A 15,681-nucleotide genomic window follows, 5' to 3' on the forward strand; every position below is an offset into this window, starting at 1 on the left:
TTCGATTGGTTTGCACGTTACCTTGCCGTCCGCTCTAGCGAATGAGCCTTAGCTTCTGGAAGGAGAGGTGAAGGTGGGAGATGACGTCACTGCCAAGCTATTTCTTCTGCGCTGTAGTGCAATTATCGGTCTTTAAAGCTCGAACTCAAATACACAACATTGGCTAAAGGATCATACAATTTCATTACATGCACAGTTTACATCAATATTGTCCAATGTTTGAGTACGAGTAATCTGTGCAACTAATGGTCGTCTGTGACAAAAATCACGTCCCTCCTTTTCAACCTTCAGCAAGGTCGTTTGTTCTGAATCGCGATACAGAAGTTATTAGTGGTCTGAATTAACAGTAGTTACAAAATGAGTGGAAGGAAATTCTTTGTTGGTGGTAACTGGAAGATGAATGGAAGTAAGAAGGACATAGATGGAATTATAACTTTCATGAAAGCCGGTCCTTTAGATCCAAATGTTGAAGTAGTGGTAGGACCTCCATATATATACCTTGATTACACCCGACAGAATTTGCCACGGACTATTGGAGTAGCATCTCAGAATTGTTACAAAGTACCAAAAGGAGCATTTACTGGAGAAATTAGCCCTCCCATGATCTTGGATTGTGGCATTGAATGGGTCATTATAGGTCATTCTGAGAGAAGGAATGTGTTTGGAGAGAGTGATGGACTGATTGCCGAAAAGGTGGAACATGCAGTACAATCTGGTTTGCAGGTAAATAAGTATTCTGCATTCGGTAAATGTTCGATCTAGCACAAACAGATTTCGGTAACATTGTCGTATGGGTAAAACGGATTCCTTCAAATGTCCTTCAAATTTACAGGAGAAAGTACTTACGGAAATCATTTTCTTGAGCGTTTTGGAAGTTCCTGAATGTAGATTTGATCCATTTTAATGTGAATGCGTTTTGTTTTCTGCGAAAATCTCTGTCCGACACGCTGTTTCTGCTCCCGCCATTTGCTTTTTGCATGAGAGTGCTATGTTCCGTGTGTTAAGACGATGGAACTCCGTAGCCAGTGTTTCAGCCTCGCCGTGTTTTCACTAGAACCACCTGTCGAGTTCGGAACAAGACATTTTTCCCAAATGGGTGTCACTTATCGCACAACATTGTAGCAACATTGTGTTCCGACGTCACAGGAGAGAGCTGTTTTTACAATTTTTCTTTGTATTTATGCTAATGGAACCTAACCTAACCACGTAGGCATTCCTCGTCTGACGTCAATATTCAAGGTTGCAAGATTGTTGTGTGTAAAGGAAGAGAATTAACGAATTACGAAAGAAAGATGGTTCCGACCCGAATGGGTGTCACTTATCGCACAACACTGTAGCAACATTGTGTTCTGATGTCACAGGAAAGATCTTTTTCATGTTAGGCAATACAAGCTAACGCGTCTCTTAGCGAAAATAATAATTTTTCTTTGTATCTATGCTAATGGAACCTAACCCAACAGGCCTAACCTAACCACGTAGGCATTCCTCGTCTGACGTCAATATTCAAGGTTTGCCGTGTTTTCACTAGCACGAGAGCACATTGTTCCCTTCAAGATTCTCAGAGGGGGCTCATTGTAACTCTAAACATTCAAGTGATATTGCCCGTACTATGCACATGCATGGGACACTTGCCATATTCAGGATGCTTATCTCAAAGCATCCCCTCAATGTCACCATGCTAAACCATAGACCCATCCAAACATTTCCCACCTCAAATGATGGGACCCACCTACCCTAAGAACAAAAGCATTTAGCGACATAATACATCTTTACACCCCACACTTGTGAAGCAAATGGCAACAGCACCCCATGTCAAGGACAACAGTAATCAAATGGCTGCTTGCGAATAAAGAATCTTTGTCTAGAAAACACACACACACACACACACAGAAAGTAATCACTAAGACTCTGAAGTATGTGTGAAACTTCTAAAAATGCCTGTCTACCATGATTAATTAGGAATTAAAATCTGGGTAAATTTCTCGTATCGGACAAATGGCTGAAATTTGCTAGTTCATTGAATTTGAATATTTGTAGTTATGTATTCTGCATTGAGAAACATTGCTGAAGGTGTCATTTTGTTTATTTCACGGAAATAACTTATATTTGCGACATATAGAGTAAGTTTTCTTCGTTTCTTTTTTGCCTTCGGTAACATGCAAAATGGCGGCCACAGTTTCACTACCGTACTCGGCATGCAGTGGTTCCACCCCACTGCACCCAAAAATATGTACGTAGCACCACAAACCATTGACGCATAGTCCCACGAACCATTCATACATAGCCCCACGAACAATTTCCGATAATGTTAGGTTAGGTAGGGTCACGTTTAACTTACAATAGTTAAAAATTGGTTTAGAAAAAATGTGCATAGCCCCACACACCATTCTCGCATAGCCCCATGAACCATTGGCACATAGCCCCACAAACCATTTGCGGAAACGTACCTTCTTCGGTTACAAAAACACGTGTTTGGGAACACTGACCGTGATTACGTCATCACACACAGGTTACATCCACCTGGAAGTAAATGGATGCAAGACCCTTTGGGGATCGGTCACACATTTATATTGAAAAATAGATGATTTACCGGCAAAATTCAATGAACGATGCGAGAAAACAGTTCCCCGAACTTCCACAAGTATAAAGAAACTGCATTCGGTAAGTAATTTCTCCTGTAAATTTGAAGAAATCCGTATGTCCGATACGAGAAATTTACCAAAATGTGAATTTGGGCCATGATATACACGTGCACTTTCTATAAGATTGTATCTACACTAGAGTGCTGCAGGGAGAGCATTTCACACAAGTGGATAACGCTCCAACAGCCAAAACAAGCAGCATAAACTCTTAAGCCCAGTAGTACACGTATAACCATAGTTTGTTTGTTGTATTGGGCCCTCAAATATTAATCGTTAGATGACTCGGTGAAATTGAAACTTAAGTAAACTCATTATCTCCACATTAAAATTAGTTTAGTGTATCGTACCAATGCAGTGATATATGAAAATGAAACAGATGGGCTGAAACTGCCAGGACACATACAACATGTCTATGTATATTGTTACATTAAAATGATATTCCATTGTAGCATTCTTGAGCGTGGGAGACTCAATCGAGTACGAGCAAGCGAAAGTGGTACATGCAGTACTCTTATTGTACACTATACAACATATTTCATGGGACAGACAGCAGTAACTTAGGAGCATATCATCTAGACCCTGTCCCAGCTAACTGTGGAGCAAGGCCGTGCATAGCGTCAGAGAGGCGAAGGAAATCGAGTGGCCAGAGCGAAGCAGTACACGCTGCTGGGAAGGCAGTTGCTTTCCCCCACTCCACGCAATCCCGTTCCTCTTACGTGTTCATTGGTGGAACCGTCTCGCGTCACTACTTGTGCAGAGACTTGTTTTCTTGCCTGCCCCAGTTAGCTGGGACAGAGTATATGCAACCATCTATTCATGACATAATCATTTACAAATGAATTCTTCTTTGTCACACACACTATAATCAAACCCCAAACTTAGTAGCACAACCATTTCCTGGGTAACATTTCTGATTGTTTTATTTCTCCTAGCACAAAGAGGGCCTCCCCTATGGCGCAGTGGTAACGTCATTGCCTTGTAATCAAGGGGTCCCGGGTTCGATACCCGGTGGAGGCACAAGTGGTTCGGATCCCACTTTAAACTGTAGGTCCAGTCCCGATTAGCCTTACAGTGCATAAAGTGGACTTAAAACAACAACTCAAACTCCTAGCACAAAGACTAATTATCGTAGAATTTTGGAAATCATTGTCACACGAAATTTCAACCTTCCTTAAAGTAATGAGCACTGTTTGGACTCGAAAAAAAGTTATTTATGTTGACAACTTGAAAATTACCTTACACACTTCTCATGGACAAGATATTCTCCGTCGACAAGCGACAGTAAATATCATAGAAGCGTGGGAATGAATGTAGAAGTAAATCGGAATCTTAGTAGAATGCATTTAGGGACTTTATTTTAATGCTAAGGGAACCAAACCTAACCTGCCTAACCTAACCATGATAACATGTATTGAACAAAATATTAATTGATCGCTAAAACTCTGCAGTATGTGTTAACAGACATAAATCGAAATCGAACCATGTTAAAAATTGCATTCGTACCATGATGAAATCACAATAAAACAAAAGGAACTTGGGCCATTTCCTGTATTCTAAATGCATTGCTCATCCTCCTGTTAAACCTGCGAACCGTGTGGATTTTAAGTTATGAAAATGCGTTATTTACAAGTGACAGATTTTTTAAAATTGCTTAGGTGCAGATATGTATAAAGAATTGTAGCCCAGGCTTTTACAGAAAGTGAAACTTCAATATCTCTCCCACCCCCACCCCCCTCCCCCAGCAAGTGCAGGTAGAAGGAAAGGGAATTTAACACAGAAAACACCTCCTTTGGCAAGTTATGGCTAACAGTTATGGCCTCGAGAGTTAATACAAAAGGTAAGACTGGCTACTTCAATTGTGCATGGTTGATTTCTAAATCATTATAACGAAATATAGGATGTATTATGCAGTACAGTAATAATCCACATATTTAAAAATATATATAAAAACTGATCAGTGTAAGCTAGGTAATTAAATTTAACAACTACAAAAACAACACTTTGAGAAAACATTACCTTTAAAAAATTTAAAACAAGACAGTCGCATATTTACATGAAATTTTAACTTTGGCTCACACCCTACAGTGAGGAAAGCTTTTTGCGTTGGTAGAACATTCAGGTGCTGGTGACTCTCCATACACCCATGAAGAAGTCGTCAGGAGTAGTGATGGGTTCAAGCCGTTCATTTGTGTGAGTCGACTCATGAGCGCTCGCTCACTGAGAAGAGTCGTTCAAAAGAGTCGTCAAGCTTCTTTTTCTCGAAACACATGCCTGAAGAGGGGGAAGGGGGTAGGAGGTGTTGAAGCAATGATTGTATTTAAATAAACGAACACAACAGAACGTATCAGCCTCTATCCTTCAAGTTTAATAAATTGTATTGCATTTTTGTGTATGTGTGCGTGCATGTAGCCGACTAGATGGCCAAGATTCTGAAGTAATCGACATTAGATCTTGCCACAGAAGTTCCCGGGTTCTAGTCCTGGTCTGGGCAAGGATATTCTTTACGAGTGTCCCTTCATCTAAATCATCATGCATCATCCTCATCGTCGTGATTACTTAAAAGAAAAGTGGCATAAAATAAGAAAAATACAAATACGAGTCTGTGTGTGTGTGGATATACATATATGTGTAAACAGTAAACACACACACACACACAAAATTTATTGCACATACTTGTTTTCATTACTCTGCCTCATGAGTGAGATTTTCTATATTTGTATCTTGTTTCAGTTTGCATTTCATGCTGCGGATAATGCAAATTATGCATTACGATAGCATGCACAGAAATGCTATATAATTATATCAACCTTTTATTAGTAATAACGTGCATTTACATATTCTTCCTTTTTTGCATTCGATCACTGGTTTTAATATCGCAACAAATTTGAGAAAGCGAGTCAACAAAATGCACTCCAGATCTGCGCTGCGACACATGCTTGCTGACTCTTTAAACAGCACGAAGAGTCTCAGCACAGTCCCATGACTCTTTCCCCATCATTCGTTCACGACTCTCCTGGCAGCTCGAAGAGTCACAGCACAGCACCATGAGTCTTCTCCTGCCGTTCGTTCACGACTCTCGAGATGGCACGAAGAGTCATGGAGCACCTTAACGACTCGCTCGCCTTAGCGACTCTTCTCCTCCCTCATCGTTCATGACTCTCGAGACAGCACGAAGAGTCGTGGAGCACCTTAACAACTCGCTCGCCTTAGCGACTATTCTCCTAACTCATCGTTCGTTCACGAGTCGCGAGCTCTCTTACACAAGGCGCGGCGGCGGCAGTCTCGCCAGCAGACTGGATCTACCCGCTCGCTCTCCGTAGATGGCTAACAGCTGTGTTTAAGAAATTTATATCGCTCTTGAACATTCTCTATGTCCATCCCAGATAGCTGTTTGTTGTTCCACAGTCATTCAATATAATTTTCTGCCAATATCATAATGTATGATCGAATTTCTATAAAGTGGGTCAAATTATACGTATGTATTTTTTTTAATGTTGCTTTCTACTAGTAAAACACCTTAACACGTAGGCTCACCGCAGATGGCCAACAGCTGTTTATATCACTCGTGAACATGACCCACGTCCATCGTATGTAGTTGTTCCTAATTCTGCAGTCATTCAATAAAAGCTTTTTTGCAGTATCATGTACGATGAAATTTATGATTAAACTTCTATATTTATTCTTTAATGCTGTTTTCATTAGTAAAATATTTACACGTTAATGTTAATGAAATATTTCACGTCCTATGAAAACGATTTTGTCAGACAATGTTTAAAGTTCACTTTATGCTCAGATAGTCTAATCGGGATTGAAGGTACATTTTAAACTGGGGGTCTAAATCACTGGGCAAGCTGCCTCCACCGAGGATCGAATCCGAGACAGGAAGCGATTTCCTTACCAGGATTTAACAAGGAATGAAAGGATGGCTGAATAACATAAATAAAACAAACTCCATGGTGCATGTTCTTTGTTTCTTGGTTTCTATGTTGACCAGCTTGAAATAATCTTGGAGTGACAGATAAATGGTGTCGCCCTCCTCAAAGTAAGCCCATTGACACCGAAAGTTCCGGGTTCGAACCCCTGCCCAGAGATGAGTGGTAATCTGTATTTAACCTCCTGTCAATTACTCTAATCCTCCGTCCTTGCCTTGTAACGATACCTGGTGGATCCCACTTTAAACTGTAGATCCAGTCCCGATTAGCCTATCTGTACGTAAAATTCATTCATCCTCGCTGTCTAAACTAAGTAATTAGGTATAAAAGATGCATAAAATACAACAAAGCATGTTAGGCAGTTAAAATATTAAAATTGAATTAATAAATTATAAAACATAATTACTGCATGCTAATTTATAAGAAATTATATCATTTTGAAAAATGTTTGTTCCTTAATGGGAAAATAACTAGTAGCTTATTTCTTCTGTTCATTCTCATGTTGTTTTCTTGAATAAATAAAATTGAATGTGTAAATTAAAAGGTTTACATGTGCACGAAGCGGAAGAGCAACTCGATCGGGTATCGTGGTGAGACAAGATGACTTGGCACATCGTTTCAACTCGTGAATGAGAATGCATATCTTTTTCGCGATTTGATTTCAAGTTAAAAACACCTGTCTGGTCTTGTTCGCTTATCGATTTCTAAAGCATAAATCGGTATTGTTACTCCAATGAGACGAGATTCTCGGACAGTAGATTTTACACAGAGTGTCTCTCATCATCTCACCAACTTTGGAAGGGTTGGTCCTGTTTTCATTGCGATTTTGTAATGTCCTACTACTTGTGAAACTGATTCACTTCCCACAATTGCAGTCGCCTCTGTGGAAGAGTGGTTAGAACTGTGCGCTAAGAGGAATCCCGGAATTGAGTGTCACTTCAACAATTTTTTTCTGATTCACCCTAATAGCATAGTGGTTAACGCTGTCATGTATTAAAATGGTTTGCGTGGCAAAAATTGTTATAAGTCCAATTTTATGCTCCAATAGGCTAGTCGGGTCTCCCCGATGGCGTAGTGATAACGTCACCGGTAATCAAGGCGTACCGTGTTTAATACAAAGTAGAGGTTTGGATCCCTCTTTAAACTGTAGGTCCAGTAAAGTGGACTTAAACAATAACAACTCAAAATAGGCTAATCGGAATATTGTAATCAAGAGGTCTCTGCCTAACACCTTCCCAAAATTTTCACAAGACACCCCTAATATTTTTTACTAACATTTAATTTCTTGTAATTTTAGCGCTAATTTTGTCTGGACATCATAACTGGGTATAGGCTTCCAGGGGCTTGACTTCCGGCGAAGAAACGCAATGGTTTGGCCGAATTTGAAACTACAGGACAAATTTGTTGGTTGTTCTTTGTTGCCCGTCATGGCCTGGGCTTGCGCGCTCTCTCTGTGGAAACAACACTCGCGAGTCGACTCTTTCCTTCGTTCAAAGAGTCTACTCCTTCCCCTCTCATCGTACACGGTACGTTTCAGCCAGCTTCACTCAACTAGGGGTAGGGAAAAGGAACAGAGAGGACCCCCCTCCATCTCCTCTCCAGTCCCCATTTGCTGCCCGCAGAATCGACTTGCTTTCTTTAAAAAATTCAGGCCGGCAGGCGAGTATACACTTGCGCATGCGCCTTCCTCCCAAAATTCGTGGAAAGGAGAGGGAATAATAGTTGCTTGGCGGGCGGAGGAGTCGTGGCACACATACGACTCTTTGAACGTGTCGTTCAATTCTGGTGAATGAGTCGTTCACCGCTCACAAGAGAGAGTCGTTACTTTTGAACGACTCATTCATGAACGACCCATCACTAGTCAGGAGTCCAGGGCATGGATGTTCTCTGTCCATTCATCAATTTCATCGCTCATCCCCATCTTCGCAAATTAGCCAAGAGTGGCACAAGAAGCGAAGTAAAATCAATCAATCAAAATACGTGAAGAAGTGAAAAATCTCTAAACTATTTTAACGCTTCCACTTTTCCCCTGTTCCTGAAGAAGGACCAAGGTGAGTCCAAAATTTCAGGGGACAAAAACAAGATAGTCAGATTACGTTCAGAAGATATCCAGCTATGGGCATGGGGAGGTAGGTAAGGTAATGTTTTCTGTGCATAAATCACTGTGCCGTGAATGCACATTTAAGGCACCAAACATTCTCGATATCTGCCATTTTGGAGGTGATGTGATCAGCACCTTTACACCCCCCAGGAACCCATTGCTTTGAAGCTGGGTGAGCCCCAGAGCCACTTATACAGGGACAAGGATAGAAAAATTCTCACCTTAGATCACCCATCCTGGGAATTGAACCTGGGTCTCCCACGTGGCAGTCAGATGCACTACTGACTAGACCACTGCGGCTCTGCATTGGGAGGGTCAGGGGTCAAATGAATAAAGTTAATTTGTTATTATTTGAATAGAATATACAAAGTAAAAAGTGTGCTAGATTGAAAAAAAAATAGTGTAAAATACAAGACAGGTCAGGTTTTCATGTTGTACCAATAAATTCAAAAAATAATTTTCATGTGTGAAAGTTATTAACCAAACAAAATATGCATTTCAGTACACTAAGGGTATGTAATGTATAAAATGAAGAAACAGTTCTTGCTGGATATTCACTCATGTGATGTATCAAGTTGAAGTCTCTCCAAAGATTGAAAAAAAATGGAATACAATTGTTTTTTATTAGTTTATAATGTTTTATTTTGTGTATTATCATAATCATGATAATTACTATTATTGCTACTATTCAAGTTTTATCTATTATCTGACCACTCTGCCCCTACAGATGTTATGATTTTTATTTTGTTTTTAATATCTTTGTATGGTGATATGCTCGTAACGATGATACTCTACTAATTTTGGGTTTGTGTCTGAGCATTAGTTACTCACTGAAGGTTTTTTTTTTTGGTAGTAAAATTTATAAAACATTAAAATGCTGACCAAGGCTAACTTTTATAGTATAAAAAAATTTAAATTTATTTTCTTCTTTCTTCCAAAATGAAACATGCCAAAGAAAAAATTTCACCGTGGCTGGATGTTTGTTTCCTTCACCTCCCTTCGTCGTCCCACCCTATGCTGTCTGATGCCGAGTATTTCCGACCACGTGCGAAGGTGAACGATCCTCATGGTGCCACCTCCCACCACGGAAGCTGAACTCTCTAGCTGTTCCCTACGAGAGACAGGGAATTCGTTTTTGCTATGTGCTAAAGTTTAATTGCCTTGTAGTGATAGTTTTGAGTATAGTAAGTCTATAGTTTCCTAATCTCATTGCAAAATTGCATCTGCCAGTCATAATGAACTGGAAAAATCTTCTACAGTCTAAGCGTCAGCTAAATGCTGCAAAATAGCTTCCGAGGGAACAGCTCGCGTCCACCTATTCCATCAGCCCCGAGACGCACACAGTAACAGGACAAGAAAGCGAATGTTGTGAGTGTAGGGTTGCGAATGTTGTATAATCGACCGACTGAAGATGAAAGCTTTTAGTTCATTGAACTTTACAGAAAAGACAGCAAACCAACACCTATTGTAACCTAATTAAAAACAAAAAAGAAATCGTACACAAGGCATTTTCAAACAAGTTACTACAACTCTGTAAAATGATTAACTGGATACTCTTCCAGTGGCAAATTATTGTTGTCCTTGTTTGTTCCCGATTTGATTTTGATTTGATTTGCTTTATTTTACTTCGCCTCTTGTGCCACTTTTGGCTAACATGCAAAGATGGGGATGAGTGATGATATGATGAAATTGATGAATGGACAATCACAAACATCCATGCCCAGGCTAGGATTCGAACCCTGGACCCCTGGTGTCGTAGCGTGATGTGCTAACCACTCCTCCACGGGGGCTGGCTGTTTGTTCATGAGAAGGGAGTATGGAACAGTTCGGGTTTTGACACAATTTCTAAAAATCTAGAGGACGTCATGAAAAAACTCGGCCATCTGATTGCCATTATTGCAATGGGGACGTTTCAATTACAAGAATGCTGAACTCTACAAAAAGAAAAAGTCAATTTAATCTACAAATAGAGATATGAAACAGGTTTCGACAAATCATTTTTTTTCTCTGATCACTCATAAATTGCTTTTATTACTTTTTTCTCTGTTGAGCATCAACAAGTTTGTTTTTAATGTTTTCTTTAGATTATATCATATTTGCTTTAACATTGGTATTGTCATAATTTTTACATGCTTCATGTATGTCACTTCTGACAATTTGTAACATATGTTTATTTGGTTCATTTCAACAAGGGTTGAATTTTACTTGGTCTGCTGTATTATATTACGACAGGTGTGGGAGGGGAGGGGGCAAGTGCAGGTCACCTGTTCCCCTGCCTGATTTAGCACCGCACACCACTGATTTTTATGTAAATTTTTTATACTATAAAAGTTTGCCTTGGTCAGCATTATAATGTTTTATTAACATGGAAACAAGGCTTAACAGTGTTAAAATTTATATCTTTTTGTAACTTGAAAATCTCCTCTCCAGTGGCAAATCTGGACAACGAGGGTGAATGGTGATTAAATGATGCCCATATCAGGACTTGGATGTGGAACTGTCAGTGGTGAGTCAAGCACTCAAATGTATGTGTGTGGCCATCAAGGTGATTTAAGGCTAAATAACTCATTAATTTCAGATCGTTTTGTAAATTGTAAGGCATTATAAAGAGGCAGTTTATAGTCCTGGACATCAGTGTATAAGTATTTTTATGCTTGTAGGAACTTGTTTGTAAGGTAAGGTAAAGAAAGTTCCCTGTTCATATAGATAGCACAGTGCAATAAAGGCACATTTAGGGGATGTGGGGGGTAGGGCAGCACACATTCTCGATCTCGGGCATTTTTGAGGTGATTTGATCAGCACCATGCTCTGGTCACCTTCATCCCACAGACTTGCCCCCAGGGACCCATTGATTTGATGCTGAGTGAGCCCGGAACCTGTTTATGTGGGAACGAGGTTGGAGAAATTCCAATCTTAGACCACCCACCCCAGGAATCGAACCTGCTTCTCCCATGTGGCAGTCTACCGACTGGACCACCATCGCTCCGAAACTAATTTGTGCAATGCACAAAGCATTCTCCTCACATACTTCCTGTTTATCTCTCTGTATCTTCATTCAGTTTTATCTTATCATTAATCGATTAGCCTAAAGAGGCAGAAATGCATAAAAATGGATTTGCTGGCAATGATGATTCACCAGTCTAATAGATTAAAAGTTCTCTGACTCCTGTGATGGCAGTCATAAAAAAAAATATTATGTAGCAACTAGGTAAGTTTTTAATCTATATGCATTTCCTTTCTTTTAAGGTGATAGCTTGCATTGGAGAAAAGCTTGAAGAGCGAGAAGCCGGACAGACGGAAGCAGTGGTTTTTAAACAGACAAAGGCAATCGCTGATAAGAAGCCAGACTGGAGCAGAATTGTCTTGGCTTACGAGCCAGTTTGGGCCATCGGAACAGGAAAAACAGCCACTCCTCAACAAGCTCAAGAGGTCCATGACAAACTTCGTAAGTGGTTCGCGGAAAATGTTTCCGAAAAAGTATCAAGGGAACTTCGGATTATTTACGGAGGTTCCGTAACGTCAGGCAACTGTAAGGAGTTGGCCAAAGAGAAGGATATCGATGGCTTCCTCGTGGGAGGTGCTTCTTTGAAACCGGATTTTGTTCAGATTATAAATGCAAGACAGTAAGCTCAATATATTGTGTAGTGATTGTTTTCATAAATGTGTTCATACATGTAGGCATTGATGTTTTTATTTGTAAAAAAGTTACACATCAAGCAACTGAAATTGTAAATGATAATAGTGGGATCCCAAAATCATTGTATATTTTTCTTAGGAGCTGTAGTTACGTGTAGATTGATTTAGGAAGAGTAATAAATGTACTTCAACATGTGAAGCACGTTCAATAATTGTTACATGTGATAGCCATATGATAGGACTGCCATTGTTATGTTTATAAATTTTAATTTATAACCTCTTAGTAATGAAGTTTACCTCTAAATACTTTTCAGAGCTACATTAGATAATGCTGTACAAATGAATTTCTATCTTTAGCTTCAACCTGAAAAGCGATACAAATATTTTTTTTTGTTCAATTCAGTTATCTTTATCACTCTAAATTTCCATAATTAACATGATTCAATTAAACCCCCCGAAAACATATTTATGTTGCAACATGAAGTTACTGTTTAATAATTAATATAAATTAGAAAGGTTTTTCGTAAATGGATTATATACTATTTAAATTTGATTTTTTAAAATTTTCGTTGAAGTTTGTAAATGTCTTGTAAGTAATCATTTATATTGAAAACTGTTTAGATGAGTGCAGTTATTAGTACTATAATAGAAATAGCAATTTTGCCAGTTTTAGTTGTTGTTGTTTTGGGTAGGAAGCAGAAGCAAACATGTGTTCTTTTTCCTTTGTTTTGCTTTCCTATTTTTGTCTTCAGTAGTGAAAAGGAACGTGATGGTATGAGGTTGAAACGTGCAGAAATGTCTAATGGAACACATGGCAAACATTTGGTAAAAGGGAAGTGCGTATGTATACTTGGTGGTTTTATTTGTATTAGCTTGGAACAATGGTTGGATATTTATGTGAAGTGTTAGGATAATTAATTATTGCTATTGTGGAATCTACTAGTCAGTAGAAGCAAGGGAGTTATAGTATGTTGGAATGGCATTAGTCTTATCAGAGGAAGTTTAGTTACAGTTGTGGAGGTTCCCATTTGAAAGTCATTACATTGAAATTTTGTACTTTCTTTGGTACAAACTTTTTTTTTTTGTCTTGGATGTTTATGCCTTCTCTTTCTTGGCTGACATGAAGTTTGGAAATGACTAAATCTAAATACTGTTGAGAATAATTCTCGAGTTCACGATCATGACAAATGAAATGCTCAGTAACAGTTCAACTGAAAGCTCATGAGAAGATTCTGTTGGAAGTGATGTAGTGCAAGCGACTACACTGTTAGGGGTGGGAAGGAGTGCACCCATAATTGTCAGCTCTGACAAACCTGTTGCTGCAGATGCACTCTTGTTGCTGTGTGCAATTGTCATCAAATATTATTTTTCTGCAGATTTGAGTTCACAGAAATAATGACAACTTTACTTACAATCTCAAGAGCCAGTGTGGTCTAGTGGCTAGGGTGTTGGATTGCCACTGGGTTCGATTCCCCTGGGTGGGTGATCTAAGATTGGAATTTTTGCAGCCTTGTCCCAGCATAAAGTGGCTCTGGTCCTCACCCAGCCTCAAATCAATGGGTGAGGCAACCCGAGCATGGTACTGATCATATCACCACCTAAATGGCTGTGATCGAGAATGTGCACAGGAAACTTTCCCTTTACAATCTCACATGCTTCACTATGCACAGTAGCACCTTTCCTCCTTACACCTAACATAACTCTTAAAACGAAAAAATTAACACAAATCAACTCCCACGCACTTCCACAAGAACATTAACCGCAGCGGAATACTTCTCCCTACAATCTACAAATAGACTGGTCTTCCCCTGTGACCCTTCATTTGGGGATCTTCTAGTGGGCTGACTGCTGTACTAACATACTCACCTGATATTCGTAATGCTTGTCTCCATACCCTCATTTTCTGCCTAAACAAATTTCACCTGTTTATGAAAATCCTGCAAGATTGTATTTTAGACTTGTCTAAAGGTTAAAGTTTATGCTGACCAATAATTGTGACAGTCACTATTAACTCATACTTACGGCACAGTGCTGGAGATTATTTCCTGCATCAAACAGTATTGTTCCTGATTAAATATTAATAACAAAGGACTGTCTAGTTTTATCAATGCCAAGATATTATTTGTATCCAGTCGTCATATGCTATTATTTGTACAATTTAGAAAGATATATTTTGGGTTACATTTAGATCTTCAGTAGATCGTACAAAAAGTTTTTTTTTATATTTTAAAGTTTATATTTTGTATGGATGATGTACATGAAGAGGGTTATACAGCAAGACAATACAAAACAAAATATATAGTACTATTTTGTTATTTACTTAAATACCCACATTACCAGATGTATTTTATTAAAGAAAGATAAAGATTCAAATTAAAAAAAGAAAGCATTTTATTTTGATTGTGAAAACTAACTGTTAAAGCAAACATTGGACGTGTACTAGTAATAGTTGGTTTTAATGGAAATCAATGGCATATTCTTCCATGTTACTTAACTTTTATATGTGTAGAGAAATTGCCAGACTTGTCATTGTTGTTTTATTTCTATTATATCTAATTAATATACAAATGAAAGAATTGTTTCGGTAAACTATGTAAATTTTTTCAGAATATGCTACTGATTGAAATAATATTGCATGACCTGCACTAGATCTGAGAAGACAAATCACCACTTTTATGGTTTATAGAACAGCAAAGTATGTGATTTTGTCTGTGTTTAAATCAGGATGAAGGAACAAAAGCATGGAAATAAAAAGTAATGGGGATATTGCTCCAAGTGTATGCATTTACTAGGACTGAGCCGATACACGGCAATCTTTAATCCGAGGGAGGCTGGAGCCTTCAATTTGCCAACCCTGTAAACCGTGACATCAGCCAGCCAATGTTATTCTGAAGAAACATTAGAGAATGAACGTCCAAACGTAAAAAAGTAAAATTTTCTGTACCCTATTCATCCCGTAATCACTTCATTCGCTCAAATTGTATTCGCAAGTAAAGCAGTATGTTATTAAGTTGTTAAAAATATGCATTAAAGTTTTTAAGCCACATACCAGCATTTCACAGAGCATTTCGTACTTTTCACATGTGGTGAATCATCAAATATAATAAATATCCAATCATTATGTCATTCTGATTTTTAATTATGTGCAAAATAAATCAGCGACGTCGAAATGCTATAACCATGACATAGAGGCAGATTTATTTAAAACATGTTTATGCAAAAAGCAAATTCCATGCTGAGAAAAGTTGTGCGCTTGAGGCACCACACGCTAAGCTTTAATGTTACTCGTATTAAGTACAAGGGCGAAACTACAACACCCCCCCCTCCAAAAAATGTATAACCTGTAAGAGCATAAAACTTACAGGCCTAA

General features: G+C 38.8%; 1 protein-coding gene across 1 annotated transcript; it reads left to right on the top strand.

Moving 5' to 3' along the window:
• Positions 1 to 263: 263 nt before the first annotated feature.
• Positions 264 to 14,612, top strand: Tpi (triose phosphate isomerase). Its single transcript, XM_083112825.1, has 2 exons — positions 264 to 723; positions 11,922 to 14,612. Exons 1-2 carry the CDS (start codon positions 358 to 360, stop codon positions 12,300 to 12,302), a joined length of 747 nt encoding a protein of 248 aa, XP_082968951.1. The 5' UTR covers positions 264 to 357; the 3' UTR covers positions 12,303 to 14,612.
• The last annotated feature ends 1,069 nt before the right edge of the window (positions 14,613 to 15,681 follow it).

The sequence above is a fragment of the Lepisma saccharinum genome, chromosome 26 (assembly GCF_977018435.1).
Source record: "Lepisma saccharinum chromosome 26, izLepSacc3.1, whole genome shotgun sequence".
Lineage (NCBI taxonomy): Eukaryota > Metazoa > Arthropoda > Insecta > Zygentoma > Lepismatidae > Lepisma > Lepisma saccharinum.